Genomic DNA, 18,701 nt, shown 5'->3' with positions numbered 1-18,701 from the left:
GGAAGCCATGGAAACCTAAAACATTAGCATAAAAGATGCATCACTTCCTCCCCTCACAGAACCCCAAGTATAAATTCCTTTCCTTCGCGACCCCCAAAAGTCCCATTTCTTGACCGCTTCTGTGGAGTACCCTGCCTAACAGTCATTGTACCACCTCACATATCTGGACCAATGCTAAGAACTGTTGAGGGAAAACTGCCTGCAGGCAGCCATATCATATTTGCTACAAAGTCCATGCCCTAAAAACTGTGGGAGACGCTCTGCAGCTCCTCCTCTCAGGAGTCAGAATCTGCTTCTCCATCCCTTGGGCCAAGAAGATGCACACATTTGTATTCTTTCTTTGAATCCTGCCAGTCACCAGGTGAACAAGCCTAGAATGGCTCACAGGACTCAGGGGAATATTTTACTTGCATTCATAGGTGTATTATAAAGGGTACAACTCAGGGATGGCCAGATGGAAGAGATGCACAGGGCAAGGTATGGGGGTAAAGTGGAAGGTATGGGGGTAGGGTGCAGGGTCTGGGGGTAGGGTGTGGAGCTTCCAACCCACTTCAGATGTACCTCCCAGCACCTGGATGTGTTCACCGACCCAGAAGCTCCCCAAATCTTCTTGTGCTAGAGTTGCTATAGACCTTCATCTCCAGCCCCCAACCCCAACCCTTCCCCAGAGGTTGGGGGGATGGGGCTGAAAGTTCCAACCCTCTAATCACGTAGTCTTTCGAGTGACCAGGCCTCAGGATAGGACTAGTGACAAAAGGGATTTTTGTCAGCTCTTTGTTATAAAATTTTTATTTCATGATTTATTTTATTAATTTATTTTTTACATTTCGAAAAAGGTGATGTTTGCCTTTAAAAAAAGAAAACTGTTTTTTTAGCATATTTTTGATTCTTAGCTTTTCAAAGCATAATTCTGGTTGAGGAAACGTGGGACATGCTCTGTTATACACCCAAGCCTACAAGTGGCTAAAAAAAAAAAATGCAGGAAGGCTGCAGAGGACATTCATATGCGGTTTATCCACACCCGTCTGAAGGAGAGATAAGCAGTATAGATGCCACTGCATTGGCAGAACACAGTCAAAGCGCGGCCTCTCTTAGGGAGTTTGTGGTCAGACGAGAGTTCTGGCCGGTGTCTCTTGGCTACAGCAAAACATGCCCGATCGCTTCCCACCAAAATCCCAATTGACGTTCAGGCATTTAACCAGAAAGCCACATCCGACATAAGCAGAGCCAAAGTGATCAGAAGAGATTTTTTATCTCATGAATCACTCTTACCAGTGGCTTCATTCACTAAATCAAGGTAGTTTCTTTACAGCAAGTGAGGAGCATAAGCCAAGAGGCTGCAAGCAAGAGTCCTGTCAGGGCTGCCCTGATGGAGGAGGGCTGGTGTGCCTGGAGACAGAGTCTTAGAAATGGCCATTGGGTCCATCCTCACCCCACCCCCCACAGTCAGCACTCAGCGCCCTGGGGGAGTAGGATCTGTCTGTTCTATGCCTGCTGATCAGGAGCTCCAGGGGCAGTCAGCACCAAGGACCACTGCTCGCCAGAAAATAACAGAAAACACAGATGCTCCATTTTACGTCTGTTGTATGTCTGTCCTCTCATCTCAGACCTGCACAACCAGGTCCATGAATCCTGTGGATTGGCGTGTGTGTGTGTGTGTCTGTGTGTGTGTGTGTGCATAGCTCTGTAGTATACTAAAAACCACTGCACTATACAGTTTAAATGAGTGAAATTGTATGGCTGTGAATTATATCAAAATAAGGCTTTCCACGCACGTGCAGAAAGCCTTATTTTGATATAATTCACAGCCATACAATTTCACTCATTTAAACTGTATAGTGCAGTGGTTTTTAGTATACTACAGAGCTATGCAACTGTCACCACAATCAATTCTAGAATATTTTCATCACTCCAAAAAAATACCCTGCACCCTTTAGCAGTGAGTCCCCATCCCCCATCCCAACACTCCCCTTCTCCCCTTTCCCTGCTCTAGGCAACCAGGAATCTTCCTGTGTCAATAGATTTGCCAATTCTGGACATTTCATATAAGTGGAATCATACCAAATGTATGGTTTGTGACTGGCTTCTTTTATTTAACATGTTTTCAAGGTTCATCCACGTTGTACCATGTATTATTATGATTTAAAAAAATATATATATATCTTTATTGATTTCAGAGAGGAAGGGAGAAAGACAGAGAGAGATAGAAACATCAATGATGAGAGTGAATCATTGACCGGCTGCCTCCTGCACGCCCCTTACTGGGGATAGAGCCCTAAACCCAGGCATGTGCCCTTGACCAGAATTGAACCTGGGACCCTATCCACTGAGCCAAACCAGCTAGGGCTGTACCATGCATTAGTACTTCATTTCTTTTTATTGCCGAATGATAGTCCGTTATACAGATATACCACATTTTGTCTATTCAGTCATCGGTTGATGGACATTTGGTTTTTCCATGTTTTGGCAATTTGGGATAATTTTTGGCTGGTGTGAACATTTGCATACTAGTTTTAGAGTGGACATATGGACTAGATGGACTTTGGGGTTCTGAACCCTCTGACACATTCAATAATATTGTGTATATATGTACTTTAAAAGCATGAAGATGCAGACCATTCGTCAGACTGGTGAAACAAGTCACGAGCCTAGAGGATTAGCACAGGCTCTTCATTGGTCTTTGAGGCCTTGTTCAATGCTGCCTGCCTTTGCACGTGGGCCTTCAAATCAGACAGACCTGGGGCTCAGGGAGCTGTTCCACCTCCTACTTCCGTACCTCACACCTCTCTGGGCCTCTATCTGCTCATCTGCAAACGAGATAATGACAGACATCCTACCGCATGTGCCACTCTTGATGTTTATGGAGATAGCATCTCTAAAGTTCTGAGCAGAATGCCTAAGCAGAATGACACCTTTATGACCTGGCCAGGGTGAACCCCCTCTGACCTCCAAAATGTCCCCTTCTTTTCCATTTCTGCATCTTAGCTTCTATTATTCTTCCATCTGAAAATCCCTTCCCTGACAAATTCTGATGAAGGGCCGTCTGTCCTTCAGGTCTGTTTCAAGCTCCATCTGAGCCACCCAGTGCTTCTGATAATCCCTGTAACAGACATGTCCTTTTTCTGATTTGCATCTCCGCAAAATTCTTCCTCTTAAGGCACTAAATTGATACCACTTGGTGAGCAATGATTTGTGTTTGGGTCTTCTCATTTGCTTTAGCCCTGTATCCATAGCACCCAGCAAAGTCCCTCCTCACTCCCATTTGCTTTCTTCCCAGGGTTCAGCAACACAGGCATCCGTGCACCTTTTTAATCTAAAAGCAATTACAGCCCTAGCTGGTTTGGCTCAGTGGACAGAGCATTGGCCTGCGGACTGAAGGATCCCGGGTTCAGTTCCAGCCAAGGACACATGTCCAGGATGCAGCTCGATCCCCAGTAAGGGGTGTGCAGGAGGCAGCCGATCAATGATTCTCTCTCATCACTGACATTTCTATCTCTCTCTCCCTCACGCTTCCTCTCTGAAATCAATTTTTTAAAAAAAATGTAGCTCTTGTTCATGATTGCAAACAGGGCAATTTTTAAAAAATATACTTTATTGATTTTTACAGAGAGGAAGGGAGAGGGATAGAGAGTTAGAAACATCGATGAGAGAGAATCAGCTGCCTCCTGCACATTCCCCACCAAATGTGCCCACAACCAAGGTACATGCCCCTGACTGGAATCGAACCTGGGACCCTTCAGTCTGCAGGCCAACACTCTATCCACTGAGCAAAACTGGTCAGGGCTGAAATCAATTTTTAAAAATACAAAAAATAAAAAAAAAAAAAAAGCAATTATAGAGTGCCTAGGCCCAGGAGGAGGGCAGGGTGGTGAATAAGCAGGGCACTTAAAAAAATCCCCCTCCTGAAACTTATGACTCAGTGGGTGAAATCGAGGTCCTGACCTACGTGTGATGAAGCATCGTGATGGAGTCCAGGTGGGGCACAGAGGGCCTCAAAGGAGGACGGGACCAGTCCTTTCTGGACTAAGGGTCTAGGAAGGTTTCATAGAGGAGTTCATGTCCGTTTGACAGATGAACATGTGATGGCTAGGTGGGCAGAGTGAGGGAATGAAAAAAGCATGAACAAGGCGAATATAAGATACAGCAGAACACCAAGAGGGAGAAGGGGAAAAGGAAGGGAGGAAGGGAGCGAGGGAACAAGAGCAAGCCTGTTAGCTAGAGTGGGTACATCCAGAGAGGGCTCTACTTTGTTTTTAGGTCCTGGAGACCCCAGATATCACTTCTTGGCTGCAACACAGGACCTGGCAGAGGAGAGGGAAAGGCTGACGAATGCAGGGGGAAGTATGAGAAGGGATCTCGGTCTGGAGGAATGTGGGGAGGGGATTCAGAGCTTAGACTTCCTCCTAGAGGCCACTGGGCAGGAAGTGAGGGTGGAGGCAGAGAGATAAGAATGACAGGAAGCTGAGGGAACAAAGGAGTCACACCTGACAGCAGACAAGGAGGGTGAGTCCTCCGCGGAGGAGGTGGGAGGAAGAACCAGGTGGCCTAAGGAGAGGGGTGAAGGTTAGCAAGGCCAGCTGAGGAGGGGGGAAGAGGCTGACCAGGCAGGGACTCCTGGGCAACCCGAGGGCCTCCAGAGGCAGGGAGAGTGAGAGGACCGTGGCCCTGATGAATGCACTGGAGAGGTCCCCAGTAGTCCCCCAATGACTGTGAGCCAGTAAAGGCCAATGGTAGACCCAGTGAAGATGGAGGATGAACAAGGAGACAAGGGGGCCAGTGGATTGATGGATGGCTCTTAGAAAAGGATAGTGGTGATGTCTGGACTGGATAGAAAGCAATTGCAGCCTTAATGGTGGAAAGTTTCAGGTCAGCAGTAAAATCCAAGAGCAGGCTGGGGAGGCATGAGAGTTTGGGGGATAGAAACATGTGGCCAGAGAGAGGATATTAGAGCTTAAAATTCCAGAGCTACGCACACCAAGATATACTATATGCTGGATCATAAGACAAGTTTCAATACATTTAAGAAGACTGTGGAACCATCACCACAATTGAATTCTGAAACATTTCCATCACCCCAGAAAGAAACTCCATACCCATGCAGTCACTCTCCATTCACACTATCAGCCCCCTGGCAAACATTAATCTACTTTTTGTCTCTATCGATTTGCCTTTTAAAAAAATATATATATTTTATTGATTTTTTTACAGAGAGGAAGGAAGAGGGATAGAGAGCTAGAAACATCGATGAGAGAGAAACGTCGATCAGCTGCCTCTTGCACACCTCCTACTGGGGATGTGCCCACAACCAATGTACATGGCCCTTGACTGGAATCGAACCTGGGACCTTTCAGTCCACAGGCCCATGCTCTATCCACTGAGCCAAACCGGTTATGGAATCGATTTGCCTTTTCTGAACATTTCATAGAAATGTGTTCTTTTATGCCTGGCTTCTTTTACATACATAATTTTTTTCAGATTTACCCATGCTATAGCATGTGTCAGTAGTCTGTTCCTTTTTACTATAAGACTATTCTATTGTATGGAATACATTATTTATCCATTCATTAGTTGATGGACATTTCAATTATTTCTAGTTTTCGGTTATTAGGAATAATGCTTCTGTCTTCATTTCACTTCTCCTCTCAGCAGCATGAATGCCTGTTTTCCTCCTACTTCTTTGGTCTCTCCCCCTCACTCTGTCATATTTGTGTCTCTCAAAGATCAGCCTTAGACCCTCTTTCCTCCTTCTGCATCCTCTCTTTTTAGAGGACCTCATCCATCCCACATCTTCAACGACCACCCATATGCAAATGACCTTGTATGTGTATTTCCAGCCCAGATCCCTCCTCTGAATTCCCAACCCTTGGACCCAATAGCTCTCCTCCAGTATCTTCTCAGAGCTGTTCTCAAAGGCTCCTCTAACTTCGTTTGTCCAAATCCAAACTCCTGAGCTCACTGTCCCAGCCCAAGTCCTCTTCTGAAATTTCTCCTTTTGGTCAATGGTACCATCTGTCCAGCTGCAAGCCTAAAACCTAAGAGTCATCTGGGATATGCTCTTCTCTTTAAACCCCCATGTCCAATCCATCATTACATCTTATTGACTTCAAACATCTCTCGAACAGTTGATGTCGTCTCCATCTTGGCTACCACCAAGGAGACTGTGATCCCACCTCCTGGATAGTTTCCCTGGATTCACACATACCCTCACCCAACCCATTCTGCACACTAGGGTCAGAGAGGCTTGGCACACCACAATCATGTCATGTCACTCTCCTGCTTCAATGGCTCTCAGCATAAAGACAAACCTTGAATGTGATTTAATTGGCTAATCCAATCTGGTCTCTACCCACTCCCACTTTCTAGCCTCTTCCCTGAGCCACACTCCCTTTTCTCTGTGTTTCATACATTTGGGTCCTTCCTCACACTCGCCATTTTCCCCTCTAAGCACATGGCCTTGGCACATGTTATTTCCTCTGCCCGGAATATGCTCCCCTCCCCTTTTTGCCATGTTAATTCTTACTTATCCTTTATCTCTCTCAAGCATCACTTCCCCGAGTGAGGCTTTCCCGACCTCCCTGACAGGGTCAAATGCCCCAGTTATTAACTCCCAATAGCTCTTCTTAGCACCCATTGCAGCTACAGTTTTACCACGTAATTTGGGTTATTATATAATTTGGTCTTCCTCCCCAACTAGACTGTTCCATGAGGGCAAGGACCATAAGTGGTTTTATATACGGGGTAGGGCAAAAGTAGGTTTACAGTTGTTTGTGTGGAGAATAATTAATATGTAATAATACAAAAATAAACTCTGTTTTATATACTCACAATTGCAAACCTACTTTTGCTCCACCCTGTATTATATCCTTAGTGCCCAGCACCAAGTTTGACATATAGTAGCCACTGGGAAAAAAAAAAAAAAAGCTTTGTCGAATGAATAACTGAGGGAAGGTAAGGTTATCTAAGATGAAAATAGGACTTGAAGTGGAGAAAATGACAGTGAAGGAAGATGCACTAATGTCTCCAAAGAATGGAGGAGAGTGACTGGGTGGTAGAATGGCGAAGAAAGAGTTGAGGATCATGTAGACTAAGGTGAATGCCTCAGGGCATGGGCTGTATGAAGGTGGGGCATTATGGGAGTATGAAGTTAGGCATGGATGAAAGAAAAACGGGCTTTCCCAGAGATCCACCCCTTTGCCTGGGCCATATTTTCTTCAGATTTAAAGAGGAAATACCCATCATAATCAGTATCCAAAGGCACTAAGAGTTTTCTTAGAGAAAGCAGAAAAGCCATCACTCACTAAAGGAAGTCAATGAAAATGGAGCAGATGGTGCCACCTTCAAGCTGGCCACTGAACCCTGCAGATCTGCCAGGGTCCCACTTCTGAGGAATGGGTAAACTAAAACAGAAAATCCTCCACTCCCCAAGCTGCCATGTGGCATCTCACAAGCAGCTTTTTTGTTGTTGTTTTTTTAAATCCTCATCTGAGGATATTTTTCCATGGATTCTTTAGAGAGCGTAGAAGGGAGGGGAGAGACACAGAGAGAGAGAAACACTGATGTGAGAGAGGCATATTGATTGGTTGCCTCCCACATGCCCCGACCAGGGGATTAAGCCTGCAACCGAGGTACATGCCCTTGCCTGGAATCAAACCTGAGAACCTTCAGTCTGCAGGCCAATGCTCTATCCACTGAGCCCAAACCGGTTAGGGCTTGACTATTAAACACTAAAAACCAGATACTTGAGGCTTGAATTCAAACACTTTCTATGAAGACACGTACCTTGGTCCACCCGGGAAACTGGATAAAGGTGTCCTGGGGCAAGTCTGGGATTCCGCTGGGAATGGAGAAGTTTCCCACATAAAAGGCCGGGAGTGTATAGTTAGATGAGTGGGCACAGCCTTCACTGTGGTGGCTTCTGTCGCTGCCATGCCAGCCACCCATGTGGCACACAGCATTCTCAATGTCCAGCGGGAAGATCATCCAGTCTGTGAGGATACTGGAGTTGAGGGTCAGGTTAGAAATCAGACCCTGCAAAGGAGAAACAGAGCAATGAGCTGGGGTGGGGAGGAAAGGGCATTAAGTGTCTGTGTTCCAGCCCTGAGTTCCTGGGGAAAGCAAACTGGGATATGAAACACCAACAACAGTAAACGAGACTCCAACAGTGCGTGCGTCCACGTGACACAGAGCTGGCTAGGGAAGGAGCACATCTCCTGGGAAAGATGTATGTTTCCCAAACCACAGCTTTCTCTCTCCTTTGCACGCCAGGTGGCCCCGCAAAAGGCCCAGAAAGGGGGTTGAGCTACTAGAGCTTCTCTCTTCCAGCACACGGTGAGATAGCAGAGGATCTCTCCCACCATCTTTCCATCCCCACAGCACCTTGCAGGGTGTGAGCTTAACAAAGGTTTGTCGAGTAAATGCTCTAAACATGTGTGAGAGAAAAACGTATTTGGCCTAGACACCTGGACGTGGTAACCAGCAGAGGTGAGAGGCAGGGCACCAAGGGTTTGCACAGTTCAAGAGTGTCATGGGTGGTCCACACCCAGAAAGCAGAGCAGACCCAATGCTAAGCTGACTCTGTTGGCAAGTGAGTGCCTTTCGAAAGCCGGGTGGGTTTTATAAGCAAAGGGAGAGCACGGTGGAGTGGTTTCCTCTTGCTGTTTCTTTCTACAGGATGACTGACCTCAAAGACAAGGGAAGGGCTCTGTCTGCAGAGGAAAACAGGTCTTCAAAATAACCCAACTTCTAGGTTGCAAAACAAATCAGGGCAGGTTCATTCATCCAAGTTGACAAAGTGTGTGTGCCTTTTTTTTTTTTTTTTTTTTTTTTTAGAGAGAGAGGGAGAGAGAAAACATCCATATGAAAGGGAAACATCAATGGGCAACCTCCTGCACACCCGCTTCTGGGGATCAAGCCAGCAATCCAGGCATGTGCCCTGCCTGGGAATTGAACCGGTACCTTTTGGTATGTGAGACAATGCCCAACTGAGCCACACTGGCCAGGGCCAAAGTGTGTGTGCTTTTTTTTTTTTTTTTTAATCCTCACTCAAGGATATTTTTCCACTGATTTTTAGAGAGAGTTAAAGAGAGAGGAAGCCCTAACCGGTTTGGCTCAGTGGACAGAGTGTCTGTCTGTGGACTGAAGGGTCCCAGGTTGGATTCTGGTCAAGGGCATGTACCTTGGTGGCGGGCACATCCCCAATAGCGGGTGTGTAGGAGGCAGCTGATCGGTGTTTCTCTCTCATCGATGTTTCTAACTCTATATTCCTCTCCCTTCCTCTCTATACAAAAATCAATAAAATATATTTAAAAAAAAAAGAGAGAGAGGGAAAGACAGAAATATTGATGTAAGAAAAACACATCGATTGGTTGCCTCCTGCACATGCCCGACCAGGGCCTGTGCGTGCCCTTGACCGGAATCAAGCCCAGGACCTTTCAGTCTGCAGGCCGATGCTCTATCCACTGAGCTAAACTGGCTAGGCCAGTGTGTGTGCTTTTAAGAATGGCTTCTGTGTTAACAGAACTGAAGGGAAAGGATGTGAGAGCATATTTAAATAGATTTACAAAAATGTCCTCAGGTGGCTTAGGCACAGTCCTGCCAACCTTTGAACCTCTCCTAACAGCAAGGCTGGTCCTACCTTATAATCATTGATATAATAGCCGTAGTTCACACGCCCCATGTTCTCCACCAGAAGGTCCAGTGTGGCTCCAGCTTTCCCTGTTATGTTCAGAGTGGTCACAGAGTTCCGGTCAAGGACTCCCTGGGGGACCTGTGGGTTCAAAGCCAAATGAGAATTACCTAAGGTGAGAAGAACCGCAGAGAGGCAGCTCGCTGTTAATTCAGCAGCATTTTCCTGCCTTGATGAGCCACTGGACTTGGGAGGAAATGCTTTGATGGCCCCTTAGTCCGAGTCACCGGCCAGGTGGTCAACTTCCTCCAATCACTGCCTTCTTTCTAAACAGCTGTGAGCAAAGAAAGGTCTACACTGGTTTCCTCTGCTCTGGAATTTTCTATTCCAAGGTACATGCCCCTGACCAGGACCGAACCCGGGACCCCCCCAGTCCGCAGGCCGACGCTCTATCCACTGAGCCAGACCGGTTAGGGCCATGTCTATTTTTAATAGAAAGGGAATGGAGGCAAAAAATTCCAGGGGAGGATTCCCATCACAGGAACCTCTTCGTGTTCTCTAGCGCAAAAGGCAGTCATAAGAAAATAGCTTCTAAACAACATGGTGAGTTGAAACAAAATCAGATAAACAAGATAAAAATCAGAGTTAGGTGGAGTGCTCTCACCTCAAAATACCTGATACCACGAAAATTATATAATAGAATGAACGGAAACAACAGGCATGTTAGCAACAACATATTCCTAATTTTTTTTTTTAAATGAGATTTTAAAAAATTAATGTTCCTGACCATAATTCACTAACACAACTCCTAGATTGAAATCCAAGAAACAATTGCCATCAGTATACACACAACATCTTAGAAACTTGCTCCCAATGAAAATAAGGCCGCGGATGACAATGGAACGGAAATATTTTAATTTGAAATTTTCTGAACGAATTTTCTTGGTTAGGAAACTCTCTTCGTGTCTTCTTTCACATGAACGTTTCACTGAGAGGAATGGAAACCCTAACGTGTATCTTTTTTATGAAACAAAGTTCTTTGTGGATTGTAGCTATAATTGTCATGAGCAATCCTTCTTCAGAATATTATTTTTCATAAATGAGTCACCACTCTGGTGTCTACAAAACGGACCCCGTCCTCTAGAAACCAGGAAGACATGGGATGGCCTTGGGCTGGGGAGAACAGAAAGGTTTCCGAGAAGGGGGGTTTTTGGGGGGGGGGCCCTCCAGGTTAAGAAGGGTGAGGGGGTGTATCAGGCAGATGGAGCACGAGGGAGGCCATGTCAGCAAATGAGGGGCACAGCTGAGGGACAACAAGAAGGGGGGCAGAACCTAAGGTTGAAAAGGTGGACAGAGGTCTCAAACGCCATGAAACCAAGTGCAGACCACACATCCCCCAGTGGGGCAGATGCACCGTCCGGAGACCACGCTTACCCCATCCACGGAGACGTAGGCCCGGTCGTGGACGCCCCTGTGGGGTGAAGAGAGAGGGGTTGGCTCGCTGCAGTCTTCAGGAAGTGTTGTTCGGTACAGCACAAACCCAAAATACTGGTGAGAGAAGGATGAAAGACAAATCCATCACTTTGGCCGTTCGTTTTAAGAGAACCTGGTCAAGTGGTGCTTCTAAAACCATAAGGAATTGAAATGCTTCCTCAGCCTCTGGGGAAAATTCAGTCTGAAAGAAGGGAACTGGCTTGAGTTATTTATTTATTTACTTATTTATTTATGTATGTTAATTCTCACCGAGGGTATTTTTGCCATTGATTTTTTTAGAGAGAGTGGAAGGGAGGAAGAGAGAGAGAGAAACATCGAGGTGAGAGACAACATTGGTTGCCTGCCACATGCATCCCGACCAGGGCCGGGGATCGAGCCTGCAACTAACTGGGTGTATGCCCTTGACTGGGAATTGAACCTGAGACCCTTCAGTCCGTGGGCCGACTTTCGAATCACTGAGCCAACCCAGTGTTTAGATCCCGGAATAACTCTCACAGGAGTAAACTTCAGGGAACCCCGAAGACTCTTTCATCCAACATCCTTTTCCACAGGAGGAAACGGGTCCCGGGAAGGTGTTCAGTGATTTGCCCTGAATCACTAAAGGGGATCCCATCCCATACATCTGAGGTGACTGGTGGCATCTCAAAAAACAAACCAGAGAAACAAACAAACAGAGGAGACAAATAGCCACAATGCCGAGAATGTTCGGCAAAACGTTCTCCAGGTTCTTGGGCTGAATCTGCTCTAACATACAAAACAAGAGTCAATCAGAAACTGTGTAAAGTGGAGGAGTGGGGGAAACGGAGACAGTGAGCGAAAGGGGTGTAGCCTGCTGCTAAGTCAGAAAAGACTTTTAGGTGCTGGTACCCCTGCTCCAAAGGGAGGCCCCGAACAGTCAGCCTCGGCAGCAGCAGCACTCATGGCCCAGAGTGACCTTCCTGCTGCGGACATTAGCCCGGGTGAGCTGGACCAAACCCTAGGTCAGTGGAAAGAATCCAAATCCAAATCCTCCCTGGACCAGAGACCAGGTTCCTCGCTCCCAGGGCCCAGGAGGCAAGGACGTGCACCTCGGGCAACAGGAAAAGTGGTTTGAGGAGCTGAAAACAGTGTTAACCACGTTCCTGTGTTGCAGGGAAGGCCTGAACTCGAGAAATGCCGCTGGTGTCGCCACTGAACCTTGAAGAACGCCTTCCTCGGACCCCAAGTCTCCATCTGTCTCTTGTAAGTCTTAACAACTCAGAGGCTGGGGAAACCTTGGGGAGGCTTCCTAGAGGGGAGCAGAAGCTGTGATGCTCCCCACAAAGGTGGAGCTGAGGCCTCTGAGGCTGGGGGTGGGGGTGTACCAGGGCGGCACCCCACTCCCCGCAGCTGTGGCCTCCATGGGTTTCACTGGAAATAAACACGTGTGGGCTTGGCTCAGGGCACCCCACCCAAATCCGGGAGCGCTGCCTTGGTCCAAGATCAAAAAGCAGAGGGGCCTGAGAAAGAACACAGCGCGAGTGTCTACACGTTAACCTGGCGCTCACGTCCCAGGCGCCGGCTGCTCTAGCGTCCGTCTTCTCCCAGGTGCTCCACGCCCTGCCAGGTGGAGAAGGCATGTTCTGATTTATAGACGGAGGCATGACCACACAGCCAGCGCGTGCTCAAATGAGAGAAAGAACTCTACCCAATGTGAATGAAAAACTAGGGGGTGGGGGACCTTAATCATTCACTTTACTTATCACACACCAGAGTTGTTGGCACAAAACGTTCTTGTAAAATTCCACAAGTGTAGAAATAGTCACCTGTAAAACCTTCTTGTAAAACTTGTGAAACGTTACAAGTGTAGGAATAGTCATTGGAGGCAAAAAACACACTAGACTAAAATCAGAGTTGCTATGATTCTATCATCTTATCGTTCAGACACCTTCCAGAAGGCAATCGATACAGAAAATCAGAAGGGCAGACCCCATTCAAAAAATGGGGCTGAGATCCTAACTGAGTGGTCAAACTCAGCAATGGTAACAAAGGGACACGCTGACCTGAACTCTTCAGAAAAGTTCATGTGACGAGAGAGAGAAAAGAAAGATGTAGGAACTGTTCCAGATAGGACTAAAGAGGCATTGTCACTCAATGTAATGCATGATCATGGGTTGGAACCTGGACTGGAAAAAGATAAGCTATAGAGGACATTATTGGAACAGCCAGCGATTCCTGACTATGGAAGGCCTATTAGATAACTGGATTGCATTAATGTTAGGTTTCTTAAGTGTGATCATTATGTTGTGGTCCTGTAGGATAATATCCTTTTTCTTAAGAGATACACGCTGTAATGTCTATGGGTGAAGTGTCATGATGGTGACAACTAACTCAAATGGTAAAAAAAAATATAAATAAACAAAAGAAAACAACCAAACCAGCAGTTGATGACATACACACACAGAAAGATAAAGCAAGCAAAGCAAATGTTACCACTTGGTGAGTCTAGGTGGAAGCTATATGGGTGCTGGTTGTACTATTCTTGCAACTCTTCTAGATTTGAAATTTTCCAAAACAGAAAGTTGGAAAAGCTCATAAAGATGGGGCAGCGCCTAGAGATTAAATACACATAAGGACAGGCAGGCAGGCAGACACACACACACACACACACACACACACACACACACACACACACACAGTGCCTGCTTTCTGTTCCCTTCAAAAGCCAGAAAAAGAATCTCAAAAGAACCTAATCTAGTAAGAACACCGTCCTTACACTTCGCTAACTAAGGACAAATGACTGAGTTGTCGTTTCTGAGTATAAAATAGCGGTTTCCCCACTGGTACCTAGTAATAAAGATGAACTAGATGAGAAGTGCACTCAGTGTATAGCTTGTACAGAATCATGCTGAAGCAGGTTGAGCTACAACGTATTTGAGTGAGAAGGAGAAACGGGGGGAAGCGTAGGACAGCTCAGCCTAATGCGCAACATCACAGCTACAGAGAGCCCGGGCCTCTGCTGCTCGATTCCGTGGGTCTGATTTAGCCGCTTACTGTTTTGGTCCCTGTGCTCAGAACAGACACTGCAGGGCAGGGCAGAACACACATTTTCCCAAGTAGGAGAAAGGCGAAGCATTACCTTTGAAGGCCTACCTGTTTCACCTGGATAAATGTCAAGGGATAAAGGCTTTTGACAGGCCCCTTGGGACACAGACTGTTCAGCGCTTCCTCCACCGTCTTTAACTGAAAAGAAACAAAAGCGGCGTTCACTCACTGCCACCCCTCCCTGGTCATCGGAATGAAGAACTTCATTTGCAAATGATCCAAGATACCAGTGGGTTTGGCCAAACCCCTAAATAAACCTAAATGGTTCAAATTCCACTCGGTCCTGTTCCCCAGTCACCTTGAATCATCTCTCGCAGTTCCCTAACTTTTGATGAACACTAACTGATGGGAATCTTAAAAAAGTGTTTCAAACATACCTGCTTGCAAGGACAAACCTCCTGTATAGAAACGGCCCTTAAAATAAACGAAAACCTAGGCTCGAGGCTGCCTCCTCTGAGGCCTCCCCCAGCACTCCCGAGGGAAGTAACCCTGACGGCGCCCTCGGAATTTGCCCATGGCACACCTTCTGTGTCATTTGCCAGTTGTATCCCTTTACAGACTGTCACCACCCCAAGGCCCAGTGCAGAGGAGCCACTCAACAAGCACACACATTCAATCCAAACGATGGTGTATTCTTGCAACGCAGGATGCTCATTCTGGTGCGAGAACAACAACGGGAACAGCTACCCAACAATGGGTGCCTAGCAAAACTCCAGGGGCGGCAGGACTGGACCCACACACCTCACTGAACCCTCACAACTACCCAGCGAGGCAGGCCTTCTTGTTAGGGACTCAGAGAAGCTCACCTGAGCAATGGCAAAGCCAGGAATTGCAGGGAGGTTTGGCACGGCACCGGTTGGGAATGTTATAAGTCCTTCCCATGGTTACCTTGCGGATGTGCAGCACCGAGGGGACATACCTTACCAGGTAAATACAGTTCTATCCATTCAGCCACGCACAAGGACGTTTTCCCACTTGGACAAGTCAACTCACGGTAAAAGGTTTTAGCCCACATAACATGTTCCACATACATTTAACTCAGTGAGATGCCGGTTTGCTCTCTTCACTGTTAACAAGGAAAAGCCGTTTCTGCTCACACAATTTTCTTTCACAGAATGTGCTGTGGGTACCGAGCTAGATTTGTTCTAACAACGTTGTAGGAAACAGTTGCAGTTATTTTCTGTTGTATATAAAAAAAAATCCTCATGGCTCTAGACCCCACAAATGAACTTTTCCTCAAGTAGCAATGGCCGTGAAGGAGCAGAAGATGCTCCCTTTACAAGTGTGATTCTCGTTTGATTAATCCAACGCAGTGGTCGGCAAACTCATTAGCCAACAGAGCCAAATATCAACGGGACAACGATTGACATTTCTTTTGAGAGCCAAATTTTTTTTTATTTTTTTTAAATATATATTTTATTTATTTTTTACAGAGAGGAAGAGAGAGGGATAGAGAGTTAGAAACATCAATGAGAGAGAAACATCGATCAGCTGCCTCTTGCACACACCCCTACCGGGGATGTGCCCGCAACCAAGGTACATGCCCTTGACCGGAATCGAACCTGGGACCCCTGAGTCCGCAGGCCGACGCTCTATCCGCTGAGCCAAACCGGTTTCGGCAAGAGAGCCAAATTTTTTAAACGTAAACTTCTTCTAACGCCACTTCTTCAAAATAGACTCGCCCAGGCCGTGGTATTTTGTGGAAGAGCCACACTCAAGGGGCCAAAGAGCCGCATGTGGCTCGCGAGCCGCGGTTTGCCGACCACGGATCTAACAAAAGATGCCTATCAGGCAGCGAGACCGGCCACGTCCTCTGTAGAATGTAACACACGCATCTGACACTAGGTGGAAAAAGTTACAAGAACTCAACCCACCATAGTATCAAAGGGCTTCATGAATGGAAAAAAACCATACAATCATGTTTGGCATTTGGCTTAAAGATAAAAATGTATGATGCTATTTTAGAATATCAAGATTCTTAAGAACTGTGCAATTGTTCATGTTTTTTTTTTTTTTTTTCTTTCTTGCTTGTGAGTTATCATATGTAGGAGTCAGGGATTGTAAAAGGGGAAAACCTCAAGACAGAGATGGTCAAAACAAACTGACTTTGGCTTACGTCAATCCTGACTGTTAGACGTAACCTCTCTTCCTTTTCTCTTTTCCTGGAATAAAAGGTCCCTAACTCTTATTTATGATTGATTTCTGGCTTTCCCCACCGATGTCTCATTTACCATATAAACTACAGACCACAAAAATTAGGACGTGATTTTGAGATGGGAGTGTATAATTAGGGCAAAGCCCTATCAAAATGTCTGTGGCTTTTGAGAACCCCCTAAAATAATAGTGAATTATAAAAAAGAATCTCACCAGCCATAACAACAAGGTGTCATGTCATTCCACAGAGGCTCCCGAGACTGCTTTGGGCAACCGAGAATGGAACCAAAATCACGTGTATGATCTAGAACACCTCTCTATTCCTGTTCATACCCATTTGCTCACCCAGTCAACACGCATCCACATCCTCTCGCCTCCATGTCCCTGCTTTCTCAGAAACACCATCTTCCACATCAGTCTCACAGAAAACAAATTCACAGAAAAATAACGAACCGACTCCCCAGCCTAACACTTTCACTGACTTCTAAATTCCATTTCCTCACTTTCAGTGTTTCTGTCATTTTTTTCTTACCTTTTTCAGAGCAACTTTTCCATATGCAAACTTCGGTGTGGATGGAGGGATAGGGCCTTCTGGTACTTTTTCAAACTGTAAACCAGAGTGGAAAAAAAAGAAAAAGAAAAGAAAAGGAGCTGTTAAGCCCTCAGAAACACATTTAATTCATTTTTAAATTAAAAATTTAATTCATTTTTCCAAAGGAGGGTCAAAGACGGAAACCACAGTGCCAGTGATGTTTTGGAAAGGCCAAGGAACAAAAGACTTCCTTCCAAGACAGGATCTGGGTAAGGTTTTACTTCGAAGTGTGTGTCTGTGTATGTCTGTGTTTTCAGCTCCAGGAATAATTCAAGTAATTATAGAACAAAGACCTCAAAACAGAGGGCAAAAACAAGTAGAGAGAACGAGGGTGGCAGCAGAAAACGAGTTGGAGAAGAAAAGAATAAAGGTACAACATCTGAAGGGAGGGAACCTAGATAGAGTAGGACAAATATTATTTGTAGATTAAATCGTATTGGTAGATTAAAATGTTGTATCCATGTTAAAATTGCCATGGTTACATAAAAGCATATTCCAACCTATTCTAATGAAATATACACTGAAGTGTTGAGGGATAAAGGGTCATGATAGACGTAATCCTTCAATGGTTTAGAAAACACAAGAGGGGTCGGGGGTAAATGATGAAGCAAATAGAGTGAAATGTTGACATGGGTGAATCTGGGTAAGAAATACACAAGTGTTCTCAGTACAATTTTTATTCTTGAAACTTTTAGGTAAGTTTTAAAATGTTTATGAAGTTACTTTTAAATTTAAAAAAAACCCTAAAAATAAAAATAGCAAAACCCTATTAAATATGTGTGCATGCACACATATTAGCATTAGGAAATATGAGTGTAAACCCTGGTCTTAGCAAGGTCTAGGTACATCTGGCATCTCCAAGTCGATTGCATTATGATCTTTCAGGATCCTTACATTTCTTTCCTTCTTGCTTGCTTTCTTCTTGTTTACCTTTTTAAATAGTAATTTTTTAAAAAGAAGAGGATAAAAGACTCGTTAAGGAAAAGCAATAGTCTCCTGACTCACCATCACTTTCTTATATTTTTCAGAGGAAACCATTTAAAAATCATTTACTTGTACCTATTTTTGCTTCTTTTGGTCTCTAAATAATATACTTATCTGCAATTTCTTGTTAGATGCATTTATTTTTTTAATGTTTTTTATTAATTTTGGAGAGAGGAAGGGAGAGGGAGACAGAAACATCGATGAGAGAGAAACATCAACATCCATCGGCTGCCTCCTACATGCACCCTGCTGGGGATTGAGCCGACAACCTGGGCATGTGCCCTGACCAGGAATTGAACTGGCAACCTCCTGGTGCATGGGTTGATACTCAACCACTGAGCCACACCGGCCGGGCTTGTTAGATCCATTTAAAATATCATTTCTTCAATACATGAGAATTTAGCTCAGTTGTGCTATTCCTCATAACTCCCTTTCTTGCCAACATGGTCTTATCACCATTTTCAGTTTCTTTACTGGTTAGCTCTGCAGATTTGAATAACATCTATACCTTTGTTTCTTAGTTCCATCCATTAAGATTATCTTTGTGTCCACACTTTTTAAGAGAAGGCTATTTACATCCTTCCCTGAGCTCTCCTCCCTACTCCCGCCTCCAAACCATCAGCTATACTTTCACATTGTCAAGGTTAAAACAGTCTGTGCTGTGGCCATAGGTCCTCCCTTTATCTGTATATTGACTCTAAATTCAAAATCAATCATTCTTTTATGACTCAGTCATAAAAAAGATTGAAAATTTTGCCATCTGCAACAACATGAATGGACCCAGAGGGT

General features: G+C 45.3%; 1 protein-coding gene across 1 annotated transcript in view; it reads right to left on the bottom strand.

Annotated features, from left to right (window-relative positions):
• The window catches only part of GLB1 (galactosidase beta 1), a 64,816-nt gene that overhangs the window by 6,661 nt on the left and 39,454 nt on the right, over positions 1-18,701 (bottom strand). Inside the window, exons 11-15 of the mRNA XM_028130559.2 lie at positions 16,869-16,943; positions 14,231-14,320; positions 11,060-11,173; positions 9,635-9,766; positions 7,780-8,028 (exon numbers count right to left, since the gene is read on the bottom strand). Of these exons, the coding sequence (XP_027986360.2) occupies positions 7,780-8,028; positions 9,635-9,766; positions 11,060-11,173; positions 14,231-14,320; positions 16,869-16,943 (660 nt within the window). The remainder of the gene's footprint in view (positions 1-7,779; positions 8,029-9,634; positions 9,767-11,059; positions 11,174-14,230; positions 14,321-16,868; positions 16,944-18,701) is intronic.

Source organism: Eptesicus fuscus, chromosome 18, assembly GCF_027574615.1.
Source record: "Eptesicus fuscus isolate TK198812 chromosome 18, DD_ASM_mEF_20220401, whole genome shotgun sequence".
Lineage (NCBI taxonomy): Eukaryota > Metazoa > Chordata > Mammalia > Chiroptera > Vespertilionidae > Eptesicus > Eptesicus fuscus.
The sequence above is the reverse complement of the archived record's forward strand: the minus strand, read 5'-3'. Positions and strand labels throughout refer to the sequence as shown.